At 42.5% G+C, this 20,831-nt stretch overlaps 1 protein-coding gene across 6 annotated transcripts in view; it reads right to left on the bottom strand.

Annotated features, from left to right (window-relative positions):
• The window catches only part of IQCA1 (IQ motif containing with AAA domain 1), a 1,056,753-nt gene that overhangs the window by 914,938 nt on the left and 120,984 nt on the right, over positions 1-20,831 (bottom strand). For 5 of the 6 annotated variants that reach the window (XM_033944078.1, XM_033944080.1, XM_033944079.1 and 2 more), the window contains one exon: positions 14,799-14,990. In XM_033944078.1, the coding sequence (XP_033799969.1) occupies positions 14,799-14,990 (192 nt within the window). Of the gene's footprint in view, positions 1-14,798; positions 14,998-20,831 lie in introns of all 6 variants that reach the window. The other variant, XM_033944082.1, reaches the window with a different exon arrangement.

Below are 20,831 nucleotides of genomic sequence, written 5' to 3'. Positions count from 1 at the left end.
AAGGAGGCACTGAAGGCACTAAGGACATAGGAAGGAGACACCGAGGGCACTAAGGACATTGGAAGGGGCACAAGGACATGGGAAGGAGGCACTGGGGACACTAAGGACATAGGAAGGAGGCACTGAGGGCACTAAGGACATAAGAAGGAATGAGGGAGGCATTAGAAAGGTACAATTGTTGGGCCTGAGTGCAGAAAGAAAGGATGCACAGTCAAAAAGAAACGCAACCAGAGACTCATGAAATCACCAGACAGCAAAGGTAGGAAAAATTATTTATTTTCAATTTAGTGATCAAAATGTGTCAGTTTTGAGAATTTATATCTGCTATCTATATTTTGCACAATATTTGTCTATTTTTCTATAGTTACTGAGGTGACATTGCATATTTTAAAGTCATCTGCCTTGAAGTTTTCAAGTTTCCAGTTTTATTAAATTTTTATTATCTTTTGAACAGTGCTGTGAACAAGTCTGCCCTGTGAACTTCTAAAAGTTAAGTTACTCAGCATTTCATATTCTGCTCTTTTCACTGTTTTCCAGCATTATATCTGCTTAATTTATCTTCTCCTCCTCCCTGTTTCTTACTTTAAAAAACACAAAAAAATAAACCCTTCTCTTTCCTTTGTTAAATCTTATCTCCTCACCCTAAGAATAAGGGTAAGACTTATATTAACTCTAATTAAATCCTGGTGCCTGTGGCACAGGGTGACTAAAGTAGGGAAAATCCTATTATAAATCCTGTTTTAGGGTAGCCACTGATTTGGTATAGAGCCTGCATTTCTGTTTTAAATCCTGTGTTTTAGGATAGCCACTGATTTGGTATAGAGCCTGCAACCTCACAACCTACACTCCCCAAATATTCACATCACCAATGGTACATGGCATCCCTCTCTATGGTCAGACCACCATAAATACACCTTCACTATCAACTGGCCTCAAAATAACACAAAATCTATGCCCCCAAAAACAACCTTCAAATCTAGACAGAAAATTGAACCAGCCACATTCTGGGACAAAGTGGACCCAGCACTTGACCCCATAGACCCTTCAGACTTCGCAAAACACTGGCGCTCCCTAAGCGAAACAACCTTGAATGAGCTAGCCCCAGAAAAAACCAAACACAGAACCTGCAGACCATCAGACAAGTGGTTCGACTCAGAACTCCACCTACTAAAAAGGCATTGCAGACAACTTGAAAGATCTTGGAGAAAAAAGAGAAATGACCAAACCAAATCCGCTTGGAGAACCCAAATCAAACTATATAACAACAAACTTAAGGAAAAGCGCAAAACTTACTACACTAAACTAATTGGCACAAACAACCCCGACACAAAAACACCCTTCAACTTAGTAAAAAAACTTACAGACACAAACCCATACCTTGCCACTCAAGGCAACAAAACCCCAACAGCTTCCCAACTAGCTGACCATTTCAAACTCAAGATCATCAAAATCAGAACTACCTTCAATAACTCAACTACCATACTCAACGAGTTAATAACTACCCCCACAACAGAAGAAGCCATAACAGCAGATAGAACATGGACCACCTTCCCAACTCTACAATGGCCTGAACTGAACCGACTATATAAAAAATACAGCCACACCTCATGCGAATTGAACAACTGCCCATCGTATCTACTCACAAATGCCTCCCCTAAATTCAAAACCAGCCTCATGCAGTGGATACAAAGCACTCTCATAGAAGGCCAATTCCCACAAGATCTAGGAGAGATCATAATCACACCCATATTGAAAGACCAAAAAGGCCCTGTAGACACACCTACCAACTACAGACCGATCGCTTCAATCCCACTCTATGTCAAGCTGATTGAAGGACTCGTGGCTCAATACCTCTCTAACTACCTAGCAGACCACAATATACTTCACTCATCCCAATCAGGATTTAGATCTTACCACAGCACGGAAACTCTACTAGCAACAATACTGGACATAGCCCGACAACACCTCAGTAAAGGTCACAGGATCCTAATTATCCAACTAGATCTTTCCGCAGCCTTTGATCTAGTTGATCATACCATACTACTCCAGATACTTGACGCAATAGGGATCTCAGGGGTGGTGTACAACTGGTTCCAAGGATACCTTAAAACAAGAACTTACAGAGTTAAGATAAACGACACGAAATCCAACACATGGTCTAATCCATGTGGAGTCCCTCAGGGCTCTCCACTTTCGCCCATTCTATTCAACCTCTACATCTCTTCCCTTGGTACCACTCTAGACAACCTAAACGTAACATCCTTCAGTTACGCAGACGACATAACTATCCTCCTCCCCTTCGAAACCCAAGACAACTCCGCTACTGGACACTTGGAAACAATACTGGACGAAGTAGAAAAATGGATGACAAACCACAAATTAAAACTAAACTCGGATAAAACCAAATTCTTAATGCTTGAAATGGACAAAATCCCATCCATATCAGACCTGGAAATCAAAACTACCAAATACCCAATCCAGACCTCCCTCAAAATCCTGGGAGTGCTAATAGATAGATGCTGCACTATGCAGACTCAAATCAACAAAACTACCCAAAAAGCATTCTTCACAATGCGCAACTTACGAAAAATAAGGAAATTCTTCGACAAAGAACACTACAGGATCATTGTTCAATCCCTGGTACTAGGACTTGTGGACTACTGCAATATCCTATATCTACCATGTCCTACAAAAATGATCAAAAAACTACAGACCATTCAGAACACGGCTCTCAGACTAATCTATTCCCTCGGAAAATATGACCACATAACTAACGCCTACCTAGACTCACATTGGCTACCGATCAGAGCCAGAATCCAATTCAAACTATACTGTCTAATCTTCAAAGTACTCAATGGTACAGCACCTGCCTATCTAATCGATCGCCTACACCGGAACCTTCCACCCAGAATAAGAAGAACACTGACACCATTCTCATACCCACCACTCAACGGCACTCATCGTAAAAAGCTTTACGATAACCTCATAGCAACGCATGCAGCAAAACTCGAACCCTCCATAACCAGATTATTAACCTCAACATCTGACTTCAAAGCATTCCGCAAAGAACTCAAAACGCTACTTTTCAAAAAGCATATTCATAACACCTAATCTCCTCTTCCACATACACCGACCAGGTTACCCACTCCCTGACACCAAATCCTCAACCGACCAAAAACCGGAAAAAGATTTGATATGTAATGTAATATAACTGCTCTCATCCAATGTTACCAAGTCTATACTCATTCTGTAACTATGTCTTACCCTAAATGTCATGTACCCTCCTGGAAATGTCCAGCTTCTTCTTATGTAATCCGCTTTGAACCGCAAGGTACAAGCGGAATAGAAATCACTAATGTAATGTAATGTAATGTAATTTCTATTTAAAATCCTATGTTTTAGGATATCCACTGATTTGGTATAGAGCCTGCATTTCTGTTTAAAATCCTGTGTTTTAGGATAGCCACTGATTGGTATAGAGCAGGGGTGCCCACACTTTTTGGGCTTACGGGCTACTTTTAAAATGACCAAGTCAAAATGATCTACCAACAATAAAATTTTTAAAAAACACAACGCACACTGTACGCTGAGAAAATGCTCATTATCATTCCTATTCCGGGGTTTTTTCAAAGAGGTCAAGGCAGATGACTGTATGCACTGTCACCTCAGTAACAACCATACAAAAATAGACAAATACCCCCCTCCCTTTTTACTAAACCACGATAGCAGTTATTAGCGCAGGGAGCTGCGCTGAATGCCCAGCACTGCTCTCGATGCTCATAGGCTCCCTGCGCTAAAAAACGCTATTGCGGTTTAGTAAAAGGGGGCCATAGTGCAAAATATACACAGCAAATATAAATTCAAACACATTTTGATCACTAAATTGAAAATAAAATCATTTTTCCTACCTTTGTTGTCTGGTGATTTCATGAGTCTCTGGTTGCACTTTCTTCTTCCCTTCTTTCTTCTTCCCTTCTTTCAGCATGTATGCTTCCTCTCTTCCAGACCTCTTTCTCTCTCCTAACTTTTTCTTTCTCTCTCCCTGTCCTTTTTTTCTCCCTGCCTCCCTTTCTTTTTTTCTCTCTTCATGCCTCCCTTTTTTTTTCTGTTTCCCTTCTTTACTTCTGTCTCCCTGCCTGCCCCCTTTCTTTCTCCCTGCCTTCAACCAAGCCACTGCTGCCACCATCGGGTAAGAGGCCCCAAAGCCTCCGCCGCCACCCCAAGCTCTCCCTGCTTCCCTCCGTCAGGCCGACCAGCATTCCTCTCCCCGACGTCAATTCTGCCGTAAGAGAGGAAGTTGCGGCCCAGCCAGGCAGCGATTGGCTGGCCTGAACTTCCTCTCCGACGGCAAAATTGACGTCGGGGAGAGGAAGGCTGATCGGCCTGGTAGATCGCCAAGGCAAAGTGAGTCTATCATGGAGCCCGGGATGGGCTCCGCGATCGACTCACTTTGCCTTGGCAATCTACCGATTGATCACGATCGACTTATTGGGCACCCCTGGTATAGAGCCTGTATTTCTGACTTACTAGGGGAGATATGATTCAGGCATTCAAATACTTGAAAGGTATTATGGTAGAACAAAATCTTTTCCAGAGAAAGGAAAATGGTAAAACCATAAGAACATAAGAAGCGCCATCTCCGGATCAGACCTTCGGTCCATCAAGTCCGGCGATCCGCACACGCGGAGGCCCTGCTAGGTATTCACCTGGCTTATTTTATAGCCAACCATATCTTTATATGCCTCTCTCAAGGATATAATTTGAGGTTGAGGGGTGGTAGATTCAGAGGCAATGAGAAGGTGGTGGATGCCTGGAATGTGCTCTCGAGAGAGGTAGTGGAGAGAAAAACTGTGACTGAGTTCAAACAAGCGTGGGATGAATACAGAGGATCTAGAATCAGAAAATAATATTAAAAATTGAACTAAGGCCAGTACTGGGCAGACTTGCACGGTCTGTGTCTGTATATGGCCGTTTGATGGAGGATGGGTTGGGGAGGGCTTCAATGGTTGGGAGGGTGTAGATGGGCTGGAGTAGGTTTTAACGTAGATTTCGGCAGTTGGAACCCAAGCACAGTACTAGGTAAAGCTTTGGATTCTTGCCCAGAAATAGCTAAGAAGAAAAAATTTAAAAAATTTAAATTGAATCAGGTTGGGCAGACTGGATGGACCATTCGGGTCTTTATCTGTCGTCATCTACTATGTTACTATATGTTACGCAATGTCAAACGCTTCAATGCGTATAACATTTTAAAAAATGGGGGGCAAAACAAAACTCTTTTATACAATTACTTTCAAATTCTATACATTCTAATACATGACTGGTACTTAAGGTGAAGGGGATGAGCTATAATCTTTAAAGAAAAAAAGGAAACATTTAGAGAGGAACACATATGGTGGGTAACATAAAAAGAAAAAAGATTTATAATCTATGCATAAATCTGATTAAGATCTAAGAAATTTGGTGATTTGTAAGATTATGTTGTCTATTTATCAAATGTGTCCTTGAACAAAAAACTTTTTAAGGAACGCTTGAATTTTTCTAAAGAAGATTCATTACGAATATATATTGGTAAATTGTTCCAAAGCTAGGGTGCTATAACTGAGAAAATAGTAGATCTCCTGGTCCCTATAATTTTAATGAAGGGATAGTCAATAGATGTTGTGTTGATCTTAGTGCCCTGGATGGAGAATATGGTATTAAGAGACGATGCAGAAAAATCGGAGCATGAGTTTGTTGAATTAAAAAGTTAACAATAAAGGTTATTCTATGTGTGATTGGTAGCCAATGAGCTGCCTGTAGAAATGGTGTAACGTGATTGTATTTTTTTTTTGAGTTAGTGATAATTTTTATTGCTGTGTTTTGTAACATAGTAGATGACGACAGATAAAGACCCGAATGGTCCATCCAGTCTGCCCAACCTGATTCAATTTAAATTTTTTTTAAAAAAAATTTTTTCTTCTTAGCTATTTCTGGACAAGAATCCAAAGCTTTACCCGGTACTGTGCTTGGGTTCCAACTGCCGAAATCTCTGTTAAGACTTACTCCAGCCCATCTACACCCTCCCAGCCATTAAAGCCCTCCCCTGCCCATCCTCCACCAAACGGCCATACACAGACACAGACCGTGCAAGTCTGCCCAGTAACTGGCCTAGTTCAATATTTAATATTATTTTCTGATTCTAAATCTTCTGTGTTCATCCCACGCGTCTTTGAACTCAGTCACAGTTTTACTCTCCACCACCTTTCTCAGGAGCATATTCCAGGCATCCACTACCCTCTCCGTAAAGTAGAATTTCCTAACATTGCCCCTGAATCTACCACCCCTCAACCTCAAATTATGTCCTCTGGTTTTACCATTTTCCTTTCTCTGGAAAAGATTTTGTTCTACGTTAATACCCTTCAAGTATTTGAACGTCTGAATCATATCTCCCCTGTCTCTCCTTTCCTCTAGGGTATACATATTCAGGGCTTCCAGTCTCTCCTCATACGTCTTCTGGCGCAAGCCTCCTATCATTTTCGTCGCCCTCCTCTGGACCGCCTCAAGTCTTCTTACGTCTTTCGCCAGATACGGTCTCCAAAACTGAACACAATACTCCAAGTGGGGCCTCACCAATGACCTGTACAGGGGCATCAACACCTTCTTCCTTCTACTGACTACGCCTCTCTTTATACAGCCCAGCATCCTTCTGGCAGCAGCCACTGCCTTGTCACACTGTTTTTTTGCCTTAAGATCTTCGGACACTATAACCCCAAGGTCCCTCTCCCCGTCCGTGCATATCAGCTTCTCTCCTCCCAGCATATACGGTTCCTTCCTATTATTAATCCCCAAATGCTTTACTCTGCATTTCTTTGCATTGAATTTTAGTTGCCAGCAGTGTTCCCGCTAAGCTGCGTTGGTCTGCGCTCGCGCACAAAATATTACATCGCAGCGCAAAGTTTCTCTTCACAGCGCACACACGCGTCGGTAAGGTAAGGGGACGCATTGGGGGGATTGCACTTCCCCACAATTGCCATGCTTCGGTTCCTCTTCTTCCTTCCTTCCTCCCCCCCCTCCCCCCCCGCGGGACCCTGCGGCACCATCAACTCTTACTCCCTCTAATGTCGGCCCTGCAGCTCCAGACTTCCTCGCACCTTCTCCCCTCCCCCTTTGGATCGCTATTATTTTAAATGTTATAGCCGCGGAGCTGTATCCATCAGTGGAGATGTCTAACCTCGGCCTGCCCCGGAACTCTTACTGCAACAGTGACTTCCTGTTCCTGCCTAGACGGGCGGCTGCTGCAGTAAGAGTTCCGGGGCAGGCCGAGGTTAGACATCTCCACTGATGGATACAGCTCCGCGGCTATAACATTTAAAATAATAGCGATCCAAAGGGGGAGGGGAGAAGGTGCGAGGAAGTCTGGAGCTGCAGGGCCGACATTAGAGGGAGTAAGAGTTGATGGTGCCGCAGGGTCCCGCGGGGGGGGGGGAGGAAGGAAGGAAGAAGAGGAACCGAAGCATGGCAATTGTGGGGAAGTGCAGAGCTGCAGGGAAGAGTGTTGCGGTACCCAGCTGGAGGGAGAAGGAAGATGAGGGAGGGAATTAAAGGAGATGCCAGGGCTTGGAGCGTAGGAGGAAGGTATGCCAGTCTAAGGGAAAAGGAAGGGGGAGATGTGAGAGCATGGAGGGGGAGCGAAAGATGGAAGAAAAGGAAAGGAGAGAGATGCCAGAGAATCAGGGAAGGGGAGATACCAGACTATGAGGAGAGGTGTGGGAGAGGGAAGGCGAGGAGAGAGATGCCAGACCAATGGGGTGAAAGGAGAGATGGAAGGGGGAGGCATACAGTTTCTGGAAGGGGCATAGAAGGAGAGAAGATGCCATATAGGGGAAGAGAGACGGCAGACAGTGGATGGAAGGAAGAGAGTTACAAGAAGATGAGGAAAGGAGAAACCACAGAAGACAAAGGTAGAAAAAAATTTCTATTTATTTATTGCTTTAGGAGACATGTGTCACTGTTTCTGTGAAGCATTGTATGCAGAGTCCAGCTTCTTGCTGGTTCAATTTAACCTTTGTCTATGTATTTTTATTTTATCCCCCCTTTTACAAAACTGTGAAGCGTTTTTAGCACCAGCCTTGGTGGTAGCAGCTCTGATGCTCAGAATTTTATGAGCATCAGAGCTGTTACCTCCGTAGCTAAAATCCACACTACAGTTTTGTAAAAGAGGGAGGGGTTAGTTTGTGATTACATATTCCTTACTAGGCGAAGGTGTTTTCTGTGTTCTGTGTGTTCGAAAGACATGGTTTTCTGTTAGGATTGACGGTGTAGGATTGATCTGTGCTGGTCTGGCTTGTTTAGTTTTACAATGGGTGTATTGATGTACTGCTCACTGCAATATGTAAGATGCTGCCTTTTCCTAGGTACTCATGTGTGACGTGTGGTTTGTTACTAAAAATCATGTTTTTCTTACAGATGGGGGGGGGGTGCCAAAAAATGATGGGCCCCGGATGTTACATATGCTAGGTACGCCACTGTATGTAAAGATACCAGAAAGCTGGCGTAGCAAAAACTTCTAAGTTTTGAGTATTTAACCCTCCCACAATCTCACGGGCACTCGTTTCAAGTTTATTGAGATTTTGATTTAAACGCAATATCAAATATTTTCAATGCGTATAACAAAAATAAATTTGGGGAAATAAATAAAACCATTTGAACCAGTGTTCCCGCTAAGCTGCGCTGGCGTGCGCTGGCGCACAAAATATTACATCGCAGCGCACACGTTTCTCGTCACAGCGCACGATCGGAAGAGGCGTACGGCAGATGGCAGGGCGGCGAGAGGAGAATCGGGCGAGTTGGCTCATAACTTGCTGGCGCCCGATATTTTTGGCTCACGGTGAAAAAAGTTTGCTCACAACACCCGCCCGCTTAGAGGGAACACTGGTTGCCAGGCATTAGACCATTCCTCTAACTTTTGCAGATCCTTTTTCATATTTTCCACTCCCTCTTCGGTGTCTACTCTGTTACAAATCTTGGTATCATCTGCAAAAAGGCACACTTTTCCTTCTAACCCTTCAGCAATGTCACTCACAAACATATTGAACAGGATTGGCCCCAGCACCGATCCCTGAGGGACTCCACTAGTCACCTTTCCTTCCTTCGAGCGACTTCCATTAACCCCACCCTCTGGCGTCTGTCCGACAGCCAGTTTCTAACCCAGTTCACCACTTTGGGTCCTAACTTCAGCCCTTCAAGTTTGTTCAACAGCTTCCTATGAGGAACTGTATCAAAGGCTTTGCTGTATTATCTGTAATCTTCTTATTTCTTTTTGAGTTATGCCCTGAAATAAAGTGTTACAATAATCAAGCCTAGAAATGATTAGTGAATGTATTAGAATGTTAAGGGCCTTGGGTTTTAAAACTTTTGATAAGGATCTAATGAGAAGTAACTTATAAAATCAATTTTTAACCACTGAACTTCGGTAATCTCCAAAGAAGATGCTGTGGGGTCTATAACAGCTGGAGGAGGACTGAACCAGGGGGAACAGAAACCAGAACATCCAAAGGAAGGTGAGAGACTCTGTACTACAATACAAGCTACTTTTTGGGATAGACCTGCTGAGGTGACTTTAGAAGCCCTATGGGACCTGGTAGCAAATTTTCCGAAGGTAATTAGTCCCAATTTCCAACAGATTGAAAATAAACTTATTCACCATTCAGAAGAACTGGGAAAATTAAAACTTGATATGACTTCTAATAATTTACTTCAAAAGATTCCAGGAAACTATAATTAAAGACAATTTGAACCTTAGAAGAAAAGTGGAGTCTTTAGAGAATCAGGCACATAGCAATAATTTGAGATTGATAAACTTTCCAAGGATAACCATGGTAACTCCTAGAGATATGCTTAAGAGATATTTATCAGAAATTTTGGAAATACCGGAAGGTAATCTTCCACTATTTGCACAAGTTTATTATCTCCCCAGTAAAACTCCACATCAATAGCAACCTGAGCCTACTGAAGGACAAGTACAACAATGCCAGACACAAGGAGGGTATTCAACGGAGACATAGATGAAAACCTCGCCACAGTAAATGTGGATTTGGACATGATATACTATCAGATTGACAAACTAAAATGTGACAAATCCCCTGGACCGGATGGAATTCACCCGAGAGTATTAAAGGAGCTTAAGGTTGAAATTGGAGAACTATTACAAACCTTAGCTAACATGTCAATTAGAACCGGGTAAATACCAGACGACTGGAAGATAGCGAATGTCATCCCAATCTTCAAAAAAGGATCAAGAGGAGAACCGGGTAACTACAGACCTGTGAGTCTTACGTCGGTTCCTGGGAAGATGGTTGAATCACTAATTAAAGATAGCATTATGCAGTACCTGGAAAATCAAAACCTAATGAGAGCTAGTCAACAAGGCTTCAGGAAGAGGAAATCATGTATGATGAATTTACTTCAATTTTTTGAGAAGGTGAACAAACAAATTGATAGCGGAGACCCGGTGGATATAATTTACTTGGACTTTCAGAAAGCGTTCGACAAGGTCCCGCACGCAAGGCTTAAGAGGAAACTACTAAGTCATGGAATACAAGGAGACGTACTCAGATGGATCGGCAAATGGCTAGAGAACAGAATGCAGAGGGTAAGCGTAAATGGGAAATTTTCGGACTGGGCGAAGGTGACTAGCGGCGTGCCCCAGGGCTCAGTTCTTGGACCCATCTTGTTCAATATTTTTATAAATGACCTGGAAGAGGAAACAACAAGCAATATAATCAAGTTTGCAGATGACACAAAACTATGTCGGGCAGTTGGCTATCAAAGGGACTGCGAGGATCTCCAGAAGGATCTAAACCAGCTGGAGAAGTGGGCGGAAAAGTGGCAGATGAAATTTAACATAAACAAATGCAAGGTGATGCATCTGGGTAGGAAAAACAAGGAACATGAATATAAAATGTTAGGTGTAACATTAGGCAAATGCGAACAAGAAAGAGTCTTAGGGGTACTGATAGACAGGACCCTGAAGCCGTCGGCTCAATGCGCGGCGGCGGCAAAGAAAGCAAACAAGATGTTGGGCATGATAAAGAAGGGCATCACGAGTAGATCAGCGGACATCATAATGCCGCTTTATAGAGCAATGGTCAGACCACACTTGGAATATTGTGTCCAACACTGGTCTCCATACCTTAAGAAAGATATAACCCTGCTGGAGAAGGTGCAGAGGCGAGCCATGAAACTAGTCAAAGGTATGGAGAATTTGAGCTACAAAGAACGCCTCGGAAAACTAGGACTGTTCACCCTTGAAAAGAGGAGACTGCTAGGCAGTGTTCCCTCTAAGCGGGCGGGTGTTGTGAGCAAACTTTTTTCACTGTGAGCTAAAAATATCGGGCGCCAGCAAGTTATGAGCCAAATAAATATGTTGTCAAAGTTGCTGATACATGAGGACGAGGTATTCAAAGGAATTTTAGGCCTACACGCTAAATTAAATAATGTTAAATAATATTTTTAAGAACACAAAACAACGCATTAATTCTTGAAAGTACAAAATTCTTTATTAAGATTGTTCTCTTCTGCCTTTTTCTGATTTCCAAAAATTGTAAACACTGTCTATGTTTACATTATTTCCTGTGGCTAAATAAAGTTTGATTCTAATTAGGCATTCCAAATGTTCTACTCTTAACTTATTACGAGTCTTTGTCTTTATAGCATTCATCAAGCTAAATCCTCTCTCACAATCGGCACTTGAAGCCTGAAAGGTGCCACACACGTCTAATAGAGCATTTAGTCCACTGAACTGTTTATGCTGCTGAGCAAAATTGTACATTTCCTGAAGCGTTTGTATAGCTCCTGCTTTTACTTTTTCAGCAATAATATATTTGAACTCCGAATATTCTGAAATAAGCTGCCTTTTGAAACAATGTTCATCATCTTTGTTCATTAACAGAAAATAACGGTTAGATAATCGTGAAAATTGTTTGTTTCCAAATGTAAATTCCTCTAAGTTGGACGGATTTGAGATACAGTCTTTGTCGAAAACACGCCAGTCCTCTAATTCATTGTCAGGAAATCTTTTGTCCATATGATCACAAGTTTGTGTAATAAATGTAAGAATATGATCTGTTTTAATTACAGAATTACAAGATGAAATGAGAGTTTCAACATTTTCATTGAAATGTGGTTTTTCTCCCAGATATTGAGATCTGAGTTTCCTTAATTTGGCTTTAGTGAACTGGAATGCATCCAAAGGTGCCAAACAACTCTTCTGAAGAAGCTTACACAGTGATCCAAGCTCCTCAAGAACATCGCAGAGAATAAATAGCGCAACTTTAAATTCCAGATTACTCAATTTAGTAAGGCAGTATTTGTGCACGGGATCATTGTCTTCTTCCACCTGTTCTTGACAATATTCTAACAGGATGTCATAATTTCTAACCACTGCACTTACAGCAAAGTGCCGAGACAGCCACCTAACATCATGTATAGCTTTAAATGAAATGACATCTGAGTCTGCAGCATTAGCAATATCCTCCAGTTTGGCTTTTCGTACGCTCGATCTACTGAAAATCGTATACACGGTGCGTATTAGAGTTTCGATCTCTTTCATGAATGGGATCGTTTTCCATGCATCATCTATGCCTAGATCTTCGCGGTGAGCTACACAGTGTTGCTCTAGAAGATGAGGAACTGATTGACGTAACTTTGCAGCTACACCATTATGCTTCCCAAGCATGACTGATGCTCCATCGGACGTGAACATGACCATACGACTGAAATCTAAATCGTTCTCACTATAAAACTGCTTTATAGCATCAACTATAGCTGTGCTGTCACAAGCAGTTAGATGTTTGATGCCAGCAAAAACTGTCTCATGAATGTTGCTGCCACTTCTTCTAAATTTAATGTATATTATGAGCATTTTCGAAACAGAAATATCAGTACTTTCATCAATTATTAGGGTATGAAAAGGAGTCCTCCGGATTTCTGTAAATGTTTCCCGTTTAACAATGGCATTTATGCAGTCAAGGAACTCGAAAGCATAGTTTTTGCTTCTCCAGCTATCAGGTATTTTTACGTATTTAGCCATGTGATTGTGAATTTCCTGGACGGATAGCATGGACGAATTCAACTTTACCGCTAGCAATATATTATCAATTAAAATGTTAACTCCCTCTGGACTTGATTTATATCTCTGTGCGTATTCGATTCTGTTGTTCCGACTATCGGGAGTTTCATTCAAGAAATTCATTAGAAAACCTCGGCTTTGATTGTGAAGCTTTTGAACCGCTTCTAAATGAGAATTATGATTCAGATGACGCTTTAAATAATCAATTTTCCACTCAGACCAAGTCTTCCCTGTGCTCCATTCTCCGTTAACACCTGCTTTTCGGCATAGGGAGCAAATTAATGCGTTGTCCGTGTCGCTATATTCGAATATTTCTTTCATCGCCACTGTTTTCCGTCCACTCGCGTGCGGCAACGTGGTGTCAACCAAAAACTCGGTCAGCCATTCCTTCTTAAATTGGCTGCGCTTTTTCTTTGTGCTGCTACCAAACTCTTCATTCTCTTTACGCTTCGACATTTTCGAATGGATTTAAAAATTATTTGACTGAATCTATGGAAGATCGCAAAAGAAAGTTTATGCACACGCTTCAAACGATCGAAACTTGAAAAGAACTTGCTTCATGCATGTATAGATAAAAAATGGCGCTCGTGCGGCCTCAGTTTTGTAGCGCATTACTAATTTACTAGTAGTAGTACCGTGTTTCCCCGATGATAAGGCAGGGCCATCAAATAAGACAGCCCCCCCTTTTTAGACAAAAATATAAAATAAGGCACCCCCGCAAATAAGCCACCCACCGATACCTGCGCTTACCCGAATCGAGTGGTACGGTGGGTGACTTCATGTGGTGCCTAGTGCAGGAAATCACTCGCGTCTGCTCTGACCGCCTCTTCCTGCACGAAGTCGGGCCTTATCCAATCAGGAGCTGCATGTCAAAGCAGCTCCTGATTGAATAAGACCCGGCTTCTTGCAAGAAGAGGCGGTCGGAGCGTACGCGAGTCCGGCTGCCTCTCCTTGTTGGCGAGCTGAGCGGACCGTCGGGATCGACCCCCCGCACCCCCTAGGTACGCCTCTGCAAGTCTTGCCTTGCCCGGATTTGCCGCTCTCTTCCGGTGTTACTCCCCCCCCCACCCGACTCTCCTCTCGCCGCCCTGCCATCTGCCGTACGCCTCTTCCGATCGTCCCCCTCCCTGCTCGCACCCCCACCCCGACGTCCGATTCCTCCCCCAGCCTCCCCTTACCTTTGCGACGCGTTACATGGACTGCCAGCTCGCTGGGGCCAGCTGAGCCTGCCTGCAAGCACGTGTGTGCGCTGTGACGAGAAACTTGTGCGCTGCGATGTAATATTTTGTGCGCCAGCGCACGCCAGCGCAGCTTAGCGGGAAAAATCTAGGCCTCAGTTCCACTATCTCTAATGGTGGTGGGAACTGTTTATTTTGGAGCTATCAAGCCCCTCTTTGTGTTCTTGTTAAAATGGGAGGATTGGTGGTAGGAAGTAGGGGCTACTGAGCCCCTATTGTTTTTGTGATAATGAGAAGTACCAAGCCCTTCTTATTGTTTGGGATGTTTACTGAATTACCTGCTGTAAATGTCACTGCAAGTCATTGATTTACTGCTTCTGTTTAGCCTGTAAATAAATGTTTTGCCACTATTCAATAAAATTGCACTTTGGAACCTAAAGACAGCTAGTTCTAGAATTTAGAGAAAACAGCAATATACAGTAATATCTTATACTATATTAATAGATTTTTACCTTTTGAATGCATATTGCAGCTACATCTGGATTTATTGCCACCTCTCCAAGATGTCGTATTCGTTTCAGTCGCTGTTCTTCCAAGTAGATCTCCTTCATGAAACTAGCTCTTAGGCGGCCTTGACGTGCTCTTTCTGCAATCTGTATTATTCTAGTAGCTTCATCTATGGACATTGGTTTCAAAACTTCCTTCTGCGATCAAAAGGCATCAAAGAAAAATCTGCTATATTTATGGTGTTCTTTGCTTCAGACTGACTCAAAAGTTTCATATAATATACTGCTAAATTGTTCATATGCTCAGAGGTCAACAATATGAAATCTTGAATTTAATAAAATAGTATCCATCATAAAAATGAATGATATAAAATATGAATAGAATGTAAAATACAAAAGTTAATATGAAATGAATGCAAGAATAACTACTAACAACTATTAAAAAATTTCTATAGCGCTACCAGACGCACGTCGTGCTGCACAGAGTCACAAAGAGTAAGAAAACAGTCCCTGCTCGAAAGAGCTTGCAATCTAAACAGGCAAGACAGACAAACAGGATGTCATGGATACAGTTAAGGGGCCATTCTCACAGATCTTAGATGTAAACAAAGACAAAATCACCAAAATAACAAAATTCCAGTGATATGGAATATGCTAAATATGGGGTGTCAGATTGACCACTTGAAGTGAAAAACACCTCAAAGGTCTTTGGAAGCTAAGTTATTTTTTCTATATAACTTATTTTGAATAGTTGAAAAGTGCATTTATATATAAAAAAATGAACGCAAAAAAAGTATAAAAATATGACTATGATAAAGATATAGGGGACGAATGAAGATTTGATAGACCTTTGAGGTGTTTTTCACTTCAAGTGGTCAATCTGACACCCCATATTTAGCATATTCTATATCACTGGAATTTTGTTATTTTGGTACAGTTAAGGGGAACATTTAATCAGGGGGCTGTGTTGGAGGGCAGAGGAGTAGGGTTGAAAGCCATATCAAAGAGATAGAAAAAACAATAAAAGATAAATTCATATTAAATACAACAATAGCAATCAAACATCAATGAAATCTAATAAATACAACGTAAATTAAGACAAGATAGAAAACTATTGCAAAAAACAATATATTACAAGATTAGGTCCAGGAAATACAACACATATGTGGTCAATTTAGAAACCTTTTCACAGCTTTTCTACAGTATATGGAAAAGGGATCCGTGTATAAACGACAATATCAAAACAAGTACATTTTACATATTTTTAGTGTAACACAGACCTTTCACTGTCTGCAAAGGAGGTGTTTTGGAGGCATAGTATGAGTCGATGCCAGCAACTGCTCCTGGTCCTCTCTCATTCTTTGCCTACATGGTTTTATATATACTGTTTATGGGCATATGTATCAATTGAGTGCATCTGTCTGTATATCTATGTGTGCATGTGTTTCAGGGTATGAACTAGAGGTGGAGTTCCTTAGGATGTACTGGAGGAGGGCTTGTGGGGTCAGCATGCATGACCTAATTACTTGGTGTATGCAGTCTAAATGTGACAGATTCGCATGGCATACAGAATGCCACCTACCAGGGTCCGCTCGGTGCTTACAGCGACCCTCCACCAGGTGGCACTACAAAATCATTGACATTTAAAACTAGAATCACAAATGCACCTCCTTCTATTGATAAAATCCTCATCCCTTATCAGTCGACGAGAACGCTAAGATTTAATGCCCAGAATCTCCTGGTAATCCCTTCTATGCGAGAATTATTCTACGACACCACCCGAAAACATTTTTTATTTTCTTTCAGTCATGGCTCCATCACTGTGGAATGCTTTGCGCTTAGACCTCAGGCTGGAATCGTTCTTAACAAAATTTAAATCCAAACTCAAAACCTTCTTATTTAAAGATGCTTTCAACATGATGTAATCTTTCAACATGATGTAATCTTCAAACTTCTACCTTTCTTACAATTTCTCCTCAAAGACTCAATTATGTAACAAGCCCCCTAAATTGTAAATCTTCTGGAAATGTCCAGTTATCTTCTGGTGTAATCCGCCTAGAACTGCAAGGTACAGGCGGAATAGAAGTCACTAATGTAATGTAATGTAATGTCATGCTTCCACAATATGGAGGAAACCCTACAGGAGGTGCTGGTCTGTACTAATAGACACACCACTTTACAGATAACCCAGACACTTAAAGGCAAAAAGGTAAAACACAAAAGAAGTTTGTTTTTTCAAAATGACAAAAAGGTTTTCTTGCACAAGTCTTTGCACTCGGAAATAATTGCATATAATAAAATAGGTGAAAACCCACATAAACAATGTGTAGCAGAAATAACAGATGGCAGATGGTAAGACATCCATTCCTCAGTGGGGAGAGAATCCTCAGTGGCTACAGAGCTACAAGATAGAGAATGACATGGGGGAAAAATTGTCCCCGTCACCGCCCCATCCCCGCAACCACCGTCCCTGTGACTACTGTCCCCACCTTATCCCCAACCCTGCAACCACTGTCCCTGCTTCGTCCCCGTCCCCATGACCACTGTCCCCGCAGCATCCATACAAGCCTCTGTACTGCAATATTTAGCTTATTCCTTCCTTATAAATCAATTCTGGCTGCTGAACTAGAGAAAGAGATGCTTGGCTGGCAGGCTTTGTTTATAAATTTTATTAACACAACTAATATACTACTTTATCCTAAAGCAAAAAGGGAGAGGCAAACGATTTGAGGTGTTACCATTTTAGTGGACTTTGATACTGTCCAGGACCGCAGCGCTTTATTGCCAACTGAAGCCGGAGCGTCGGGAGCCGATTCCCTGCGGGCACCTGCAGAGACAGATGCCCTGACGTCACGCGGGTCTTCTTCCTGTGGGTTAAAGGGACGCCGCGACTGCAGGAGTCTGGAGAGGCAAACGATTTGAGGTGTTACCATCTTGGTGGACTTTGATACTGTCCAGGACCGCAGCGCTTTATTGCCAACTGAAGCCGGAGCGTCGGGAGCCAATTCCCTGCGGGCACCCGCAGAGATAGACACCCTGACGTCACACGGGTCCTCTTCCTATGGGTTAAAGGGACGCCGCGACTGCGGTGCGTGGCCGCAGGGCGCGGCCAAAGGGGCGTGCCCTAAGGGGCTCATCCTGCCCCTTGAGAGCCCCTTGGAGACACTGGGAGAAACGGGAGAAATTGTATGTATTAAATTTATAATAAGATGGGGAAAAGAAAAGGGAAAGCCAAGGTACGCCAATATTATTAGGCCCCATAGACCGACATTTTATTTCATCCAGTGCCTTAGGCCACAGCCAGGGAGCGGATTCGCTATCAGGGGCATCTCTTAGTCCTCCAGGTAGAACTCCACCGCCTCCACCGAACATTCCTGATGCTCTGGAGCCTAAGTCTGGCTCCAGCTTTCAGCCGGAGGGATTCTCTGAGCAATTGGGGTCACCTTCATTAGTTTATCGGGTGATACCCAAAGCCTAATCCTTTCAAGATGAGGCTTTGTTTGCTAGAGAGCCCCAGACTGAACCTCAGGAAGTTACCTTAAAAGATCTATGGCAAATTAATACTTGAATGGAGGGGTTATTAAAGTGTGTGGTGACACAGAATGTTAAATTTTCACAAGAAGTGATTGAAAAGTTTGTAAATGTTGATTCTAACTTAAAGATTATGGAAAAATCGATTAGAACAACAGAGTCTCATGTGGTTACATTACAAGCAGTTTCCTCAACAGCTGTTAAGGATTTTCATATCACTCACATGAAATTTGAAAAAATGGAAAACTTGCAGAGAGCAAAAAATCTACGTCTAGTTAATTTCCCCAAAACTCATTTGTTGTCTCCAGAAATATTGGTCAAGAAATATTTTAAAGAAGTTTTGGGGATGGCTGACAGAAAATTTGCCTTTAACAAATTTATATTATATTCCTCAGAGGAAAAAAGTTCCCATAGAACCGGGTATAGATCAGTTGGAACAAATTGATTTCGATTTAACTGGTTTCCTGGAAGATTCACAGGATATAATTCAAACTAGATCTACACTCCTTATAACTTGTACAAGAGAGATAGATAAATCCTTAATAATGAAAGCTTATTTTCAAAATAAGCAAATTAAATTTTGTGGAGATAATGTATTGATTTTTCCAGATGTGGCCCAAGCAACACAACTAAGAAGAAAATCCTTTTTGGCTTTGAAATCTAGGGTGCTGGCTTTGGGAGCCACATTCTATTTGAAATTTCCTTGTAAATGCTTGATTAAATTTAAGGATAATGATAATGTTTACTGGGACTCTATTCAGTTAGAACAATTTTTGCAACATCATGAAACTAGTTCCTCTGTCACCACGTAATTAATATTTGGAGTTTTGAAATATTAAGCACCATTGTGTTTGATCTTTAAGATCATGATTATTTCTGAATGTTTCTGTTTTGTTATAATTCGTTTGTTCTCTCTCAGTTATGTGGACTTGAGGAATTTTGTGATAACCTTTGGTTTTAGAATTGCTTTTCTTATTTTTGTTTATGTAATTTCTTTTCCTTATTATTATGTACAAATGATAATGTTTAAAATTTTGAATAAATTAAAAAAAAAAAAAGCAAAAAATAAATATAATTTTTTTTCTACCTTTGTTGTCTGGTTTCTGCTTTCCTCGTCTTCTCCTCATTCATTTCCTTCCATCCACTGTCTGCCTTCTCTGTCTCTTCCATATGCTCTGTTACTGTGCCTCTCCCTTCCATCTCTTCCTCCACCCCCACCCCAATTGGTCTGCCACCCTTTTTCTTCCCTCCACTCCCCCCATAGTCTGGAATCTCTCTTCCCCATTTCCCTTCAGCGTCTGTTCTTCTCCACCCCACCTTCCCCAGTTCTCTTCAGTGTCTGTTCCTCTCCACCCCACCCCACCTTCCCCAGTTCCCTTCAGAGTCTGTTCCTCCCCACCTTCTCCAGTTCCCTTCAGCGTGTTCCTCTCTATCCCACCTTCCCCAGTTCCCTTCAGCGTCTGTTCCTTTCTAGCCCTCCTTCCTCAGTTCCCTTCAGCGTCTGTTCCTCTCTAGCCCACCTTCCCCAGTTCCCTTCAGCGTCTGTTCCTCTCTAGCCCACCTTCCCCAGGCCCCTTCAGCGTCTGTTCTTCTCCACCCCACCTTTCCTCCCTTTCTCCCTCCCTGTTCCTTAACTTCTCGGCAGGCAATTTCTCTAAAAGTGCTTCCTACCAGCAGCCGGAGTGTTGAAATTGCGTGTGGCTGCAGGAAAGGTCGTCTCTGATGCAACTTCCGGTTGCGGCAGAGATGACCTTTATGGCAGCCACACGCGATTTCAGCGCTCCGGCTGCTGGTAGGAAGCACTTTTAGAGAAATTGCCTGCAGTGAAGGTAAGGAGCATGGAGGGAGATGCTCAGATGGCGGCGGCGATCGGGCGGCAGCGATCAGGAGGGGGAGAGAGATACTTGGGCGGTGGCAGCTATCAGTATGGAGGGAGGGAGTGCGATCGGTGACTGCGTGCGTTCCCTCCCTTCACTGCGGAGGCAAGACCATTCACTGCTCCACGGGGCGGTGAATGGCCTTCTCCCCATACCCACCGCGACCACTTCTTTTCTCTCCCCTGTTTCAGCGGGTTACCCGTGGCTAGCCGCAGGTAACAGCCACCGTGTCATTCTCTACTTCAAGATGACTGCTGTGGTTGCGAGTTTGTAGCTGTGCCACACCCGATCTTCAGCTTGCAATATGAAACAGGGTTTTCACTCAAAACAAGACAAAATCAAAACCAGTCAATACTTGATTGTATTCATTAGCAAACTTGCATAATAGCTATCAACTATCCATAGCCAAACAAGAGGTAAGTATTTCATCTAGTATAATCCAAAAGAATGGCTCAGGTGGAAAACTTCCTTCCAGAGTGAAACAAGGTAAAAAGGCCAACACATACACACACACACACAATCACAGTCCAAATTGCAGCAGTTCTTTTGTAGCACTCACAGCTTCACAGGACCATTATTTTAGTAGCAGCAGAAACAGTTCCTTTTGGCACAGCAAACTTAATTAGTCCCA

The sequence above is a fragment of the Geotrypetes seraphini genome, chromosome 5 (assembly GCF_902459505.1).
Source record: "Geotrypetes seraphini chromosome 5, aGeoSer1.1, whole genome shotgun sequence".
Lineage (NCBI taxonomy): Eukaryota > Metazoa > Chordata > Amphibia > Gymnophiona > Dermophiidae > Geotrypetes > Geotrypetes seraphini.
The sequence above is the reverse complement of the archived record's forward strand: the minus strand, read 5'-3'. Positions and strand labels throughout refer to the sequence as shown.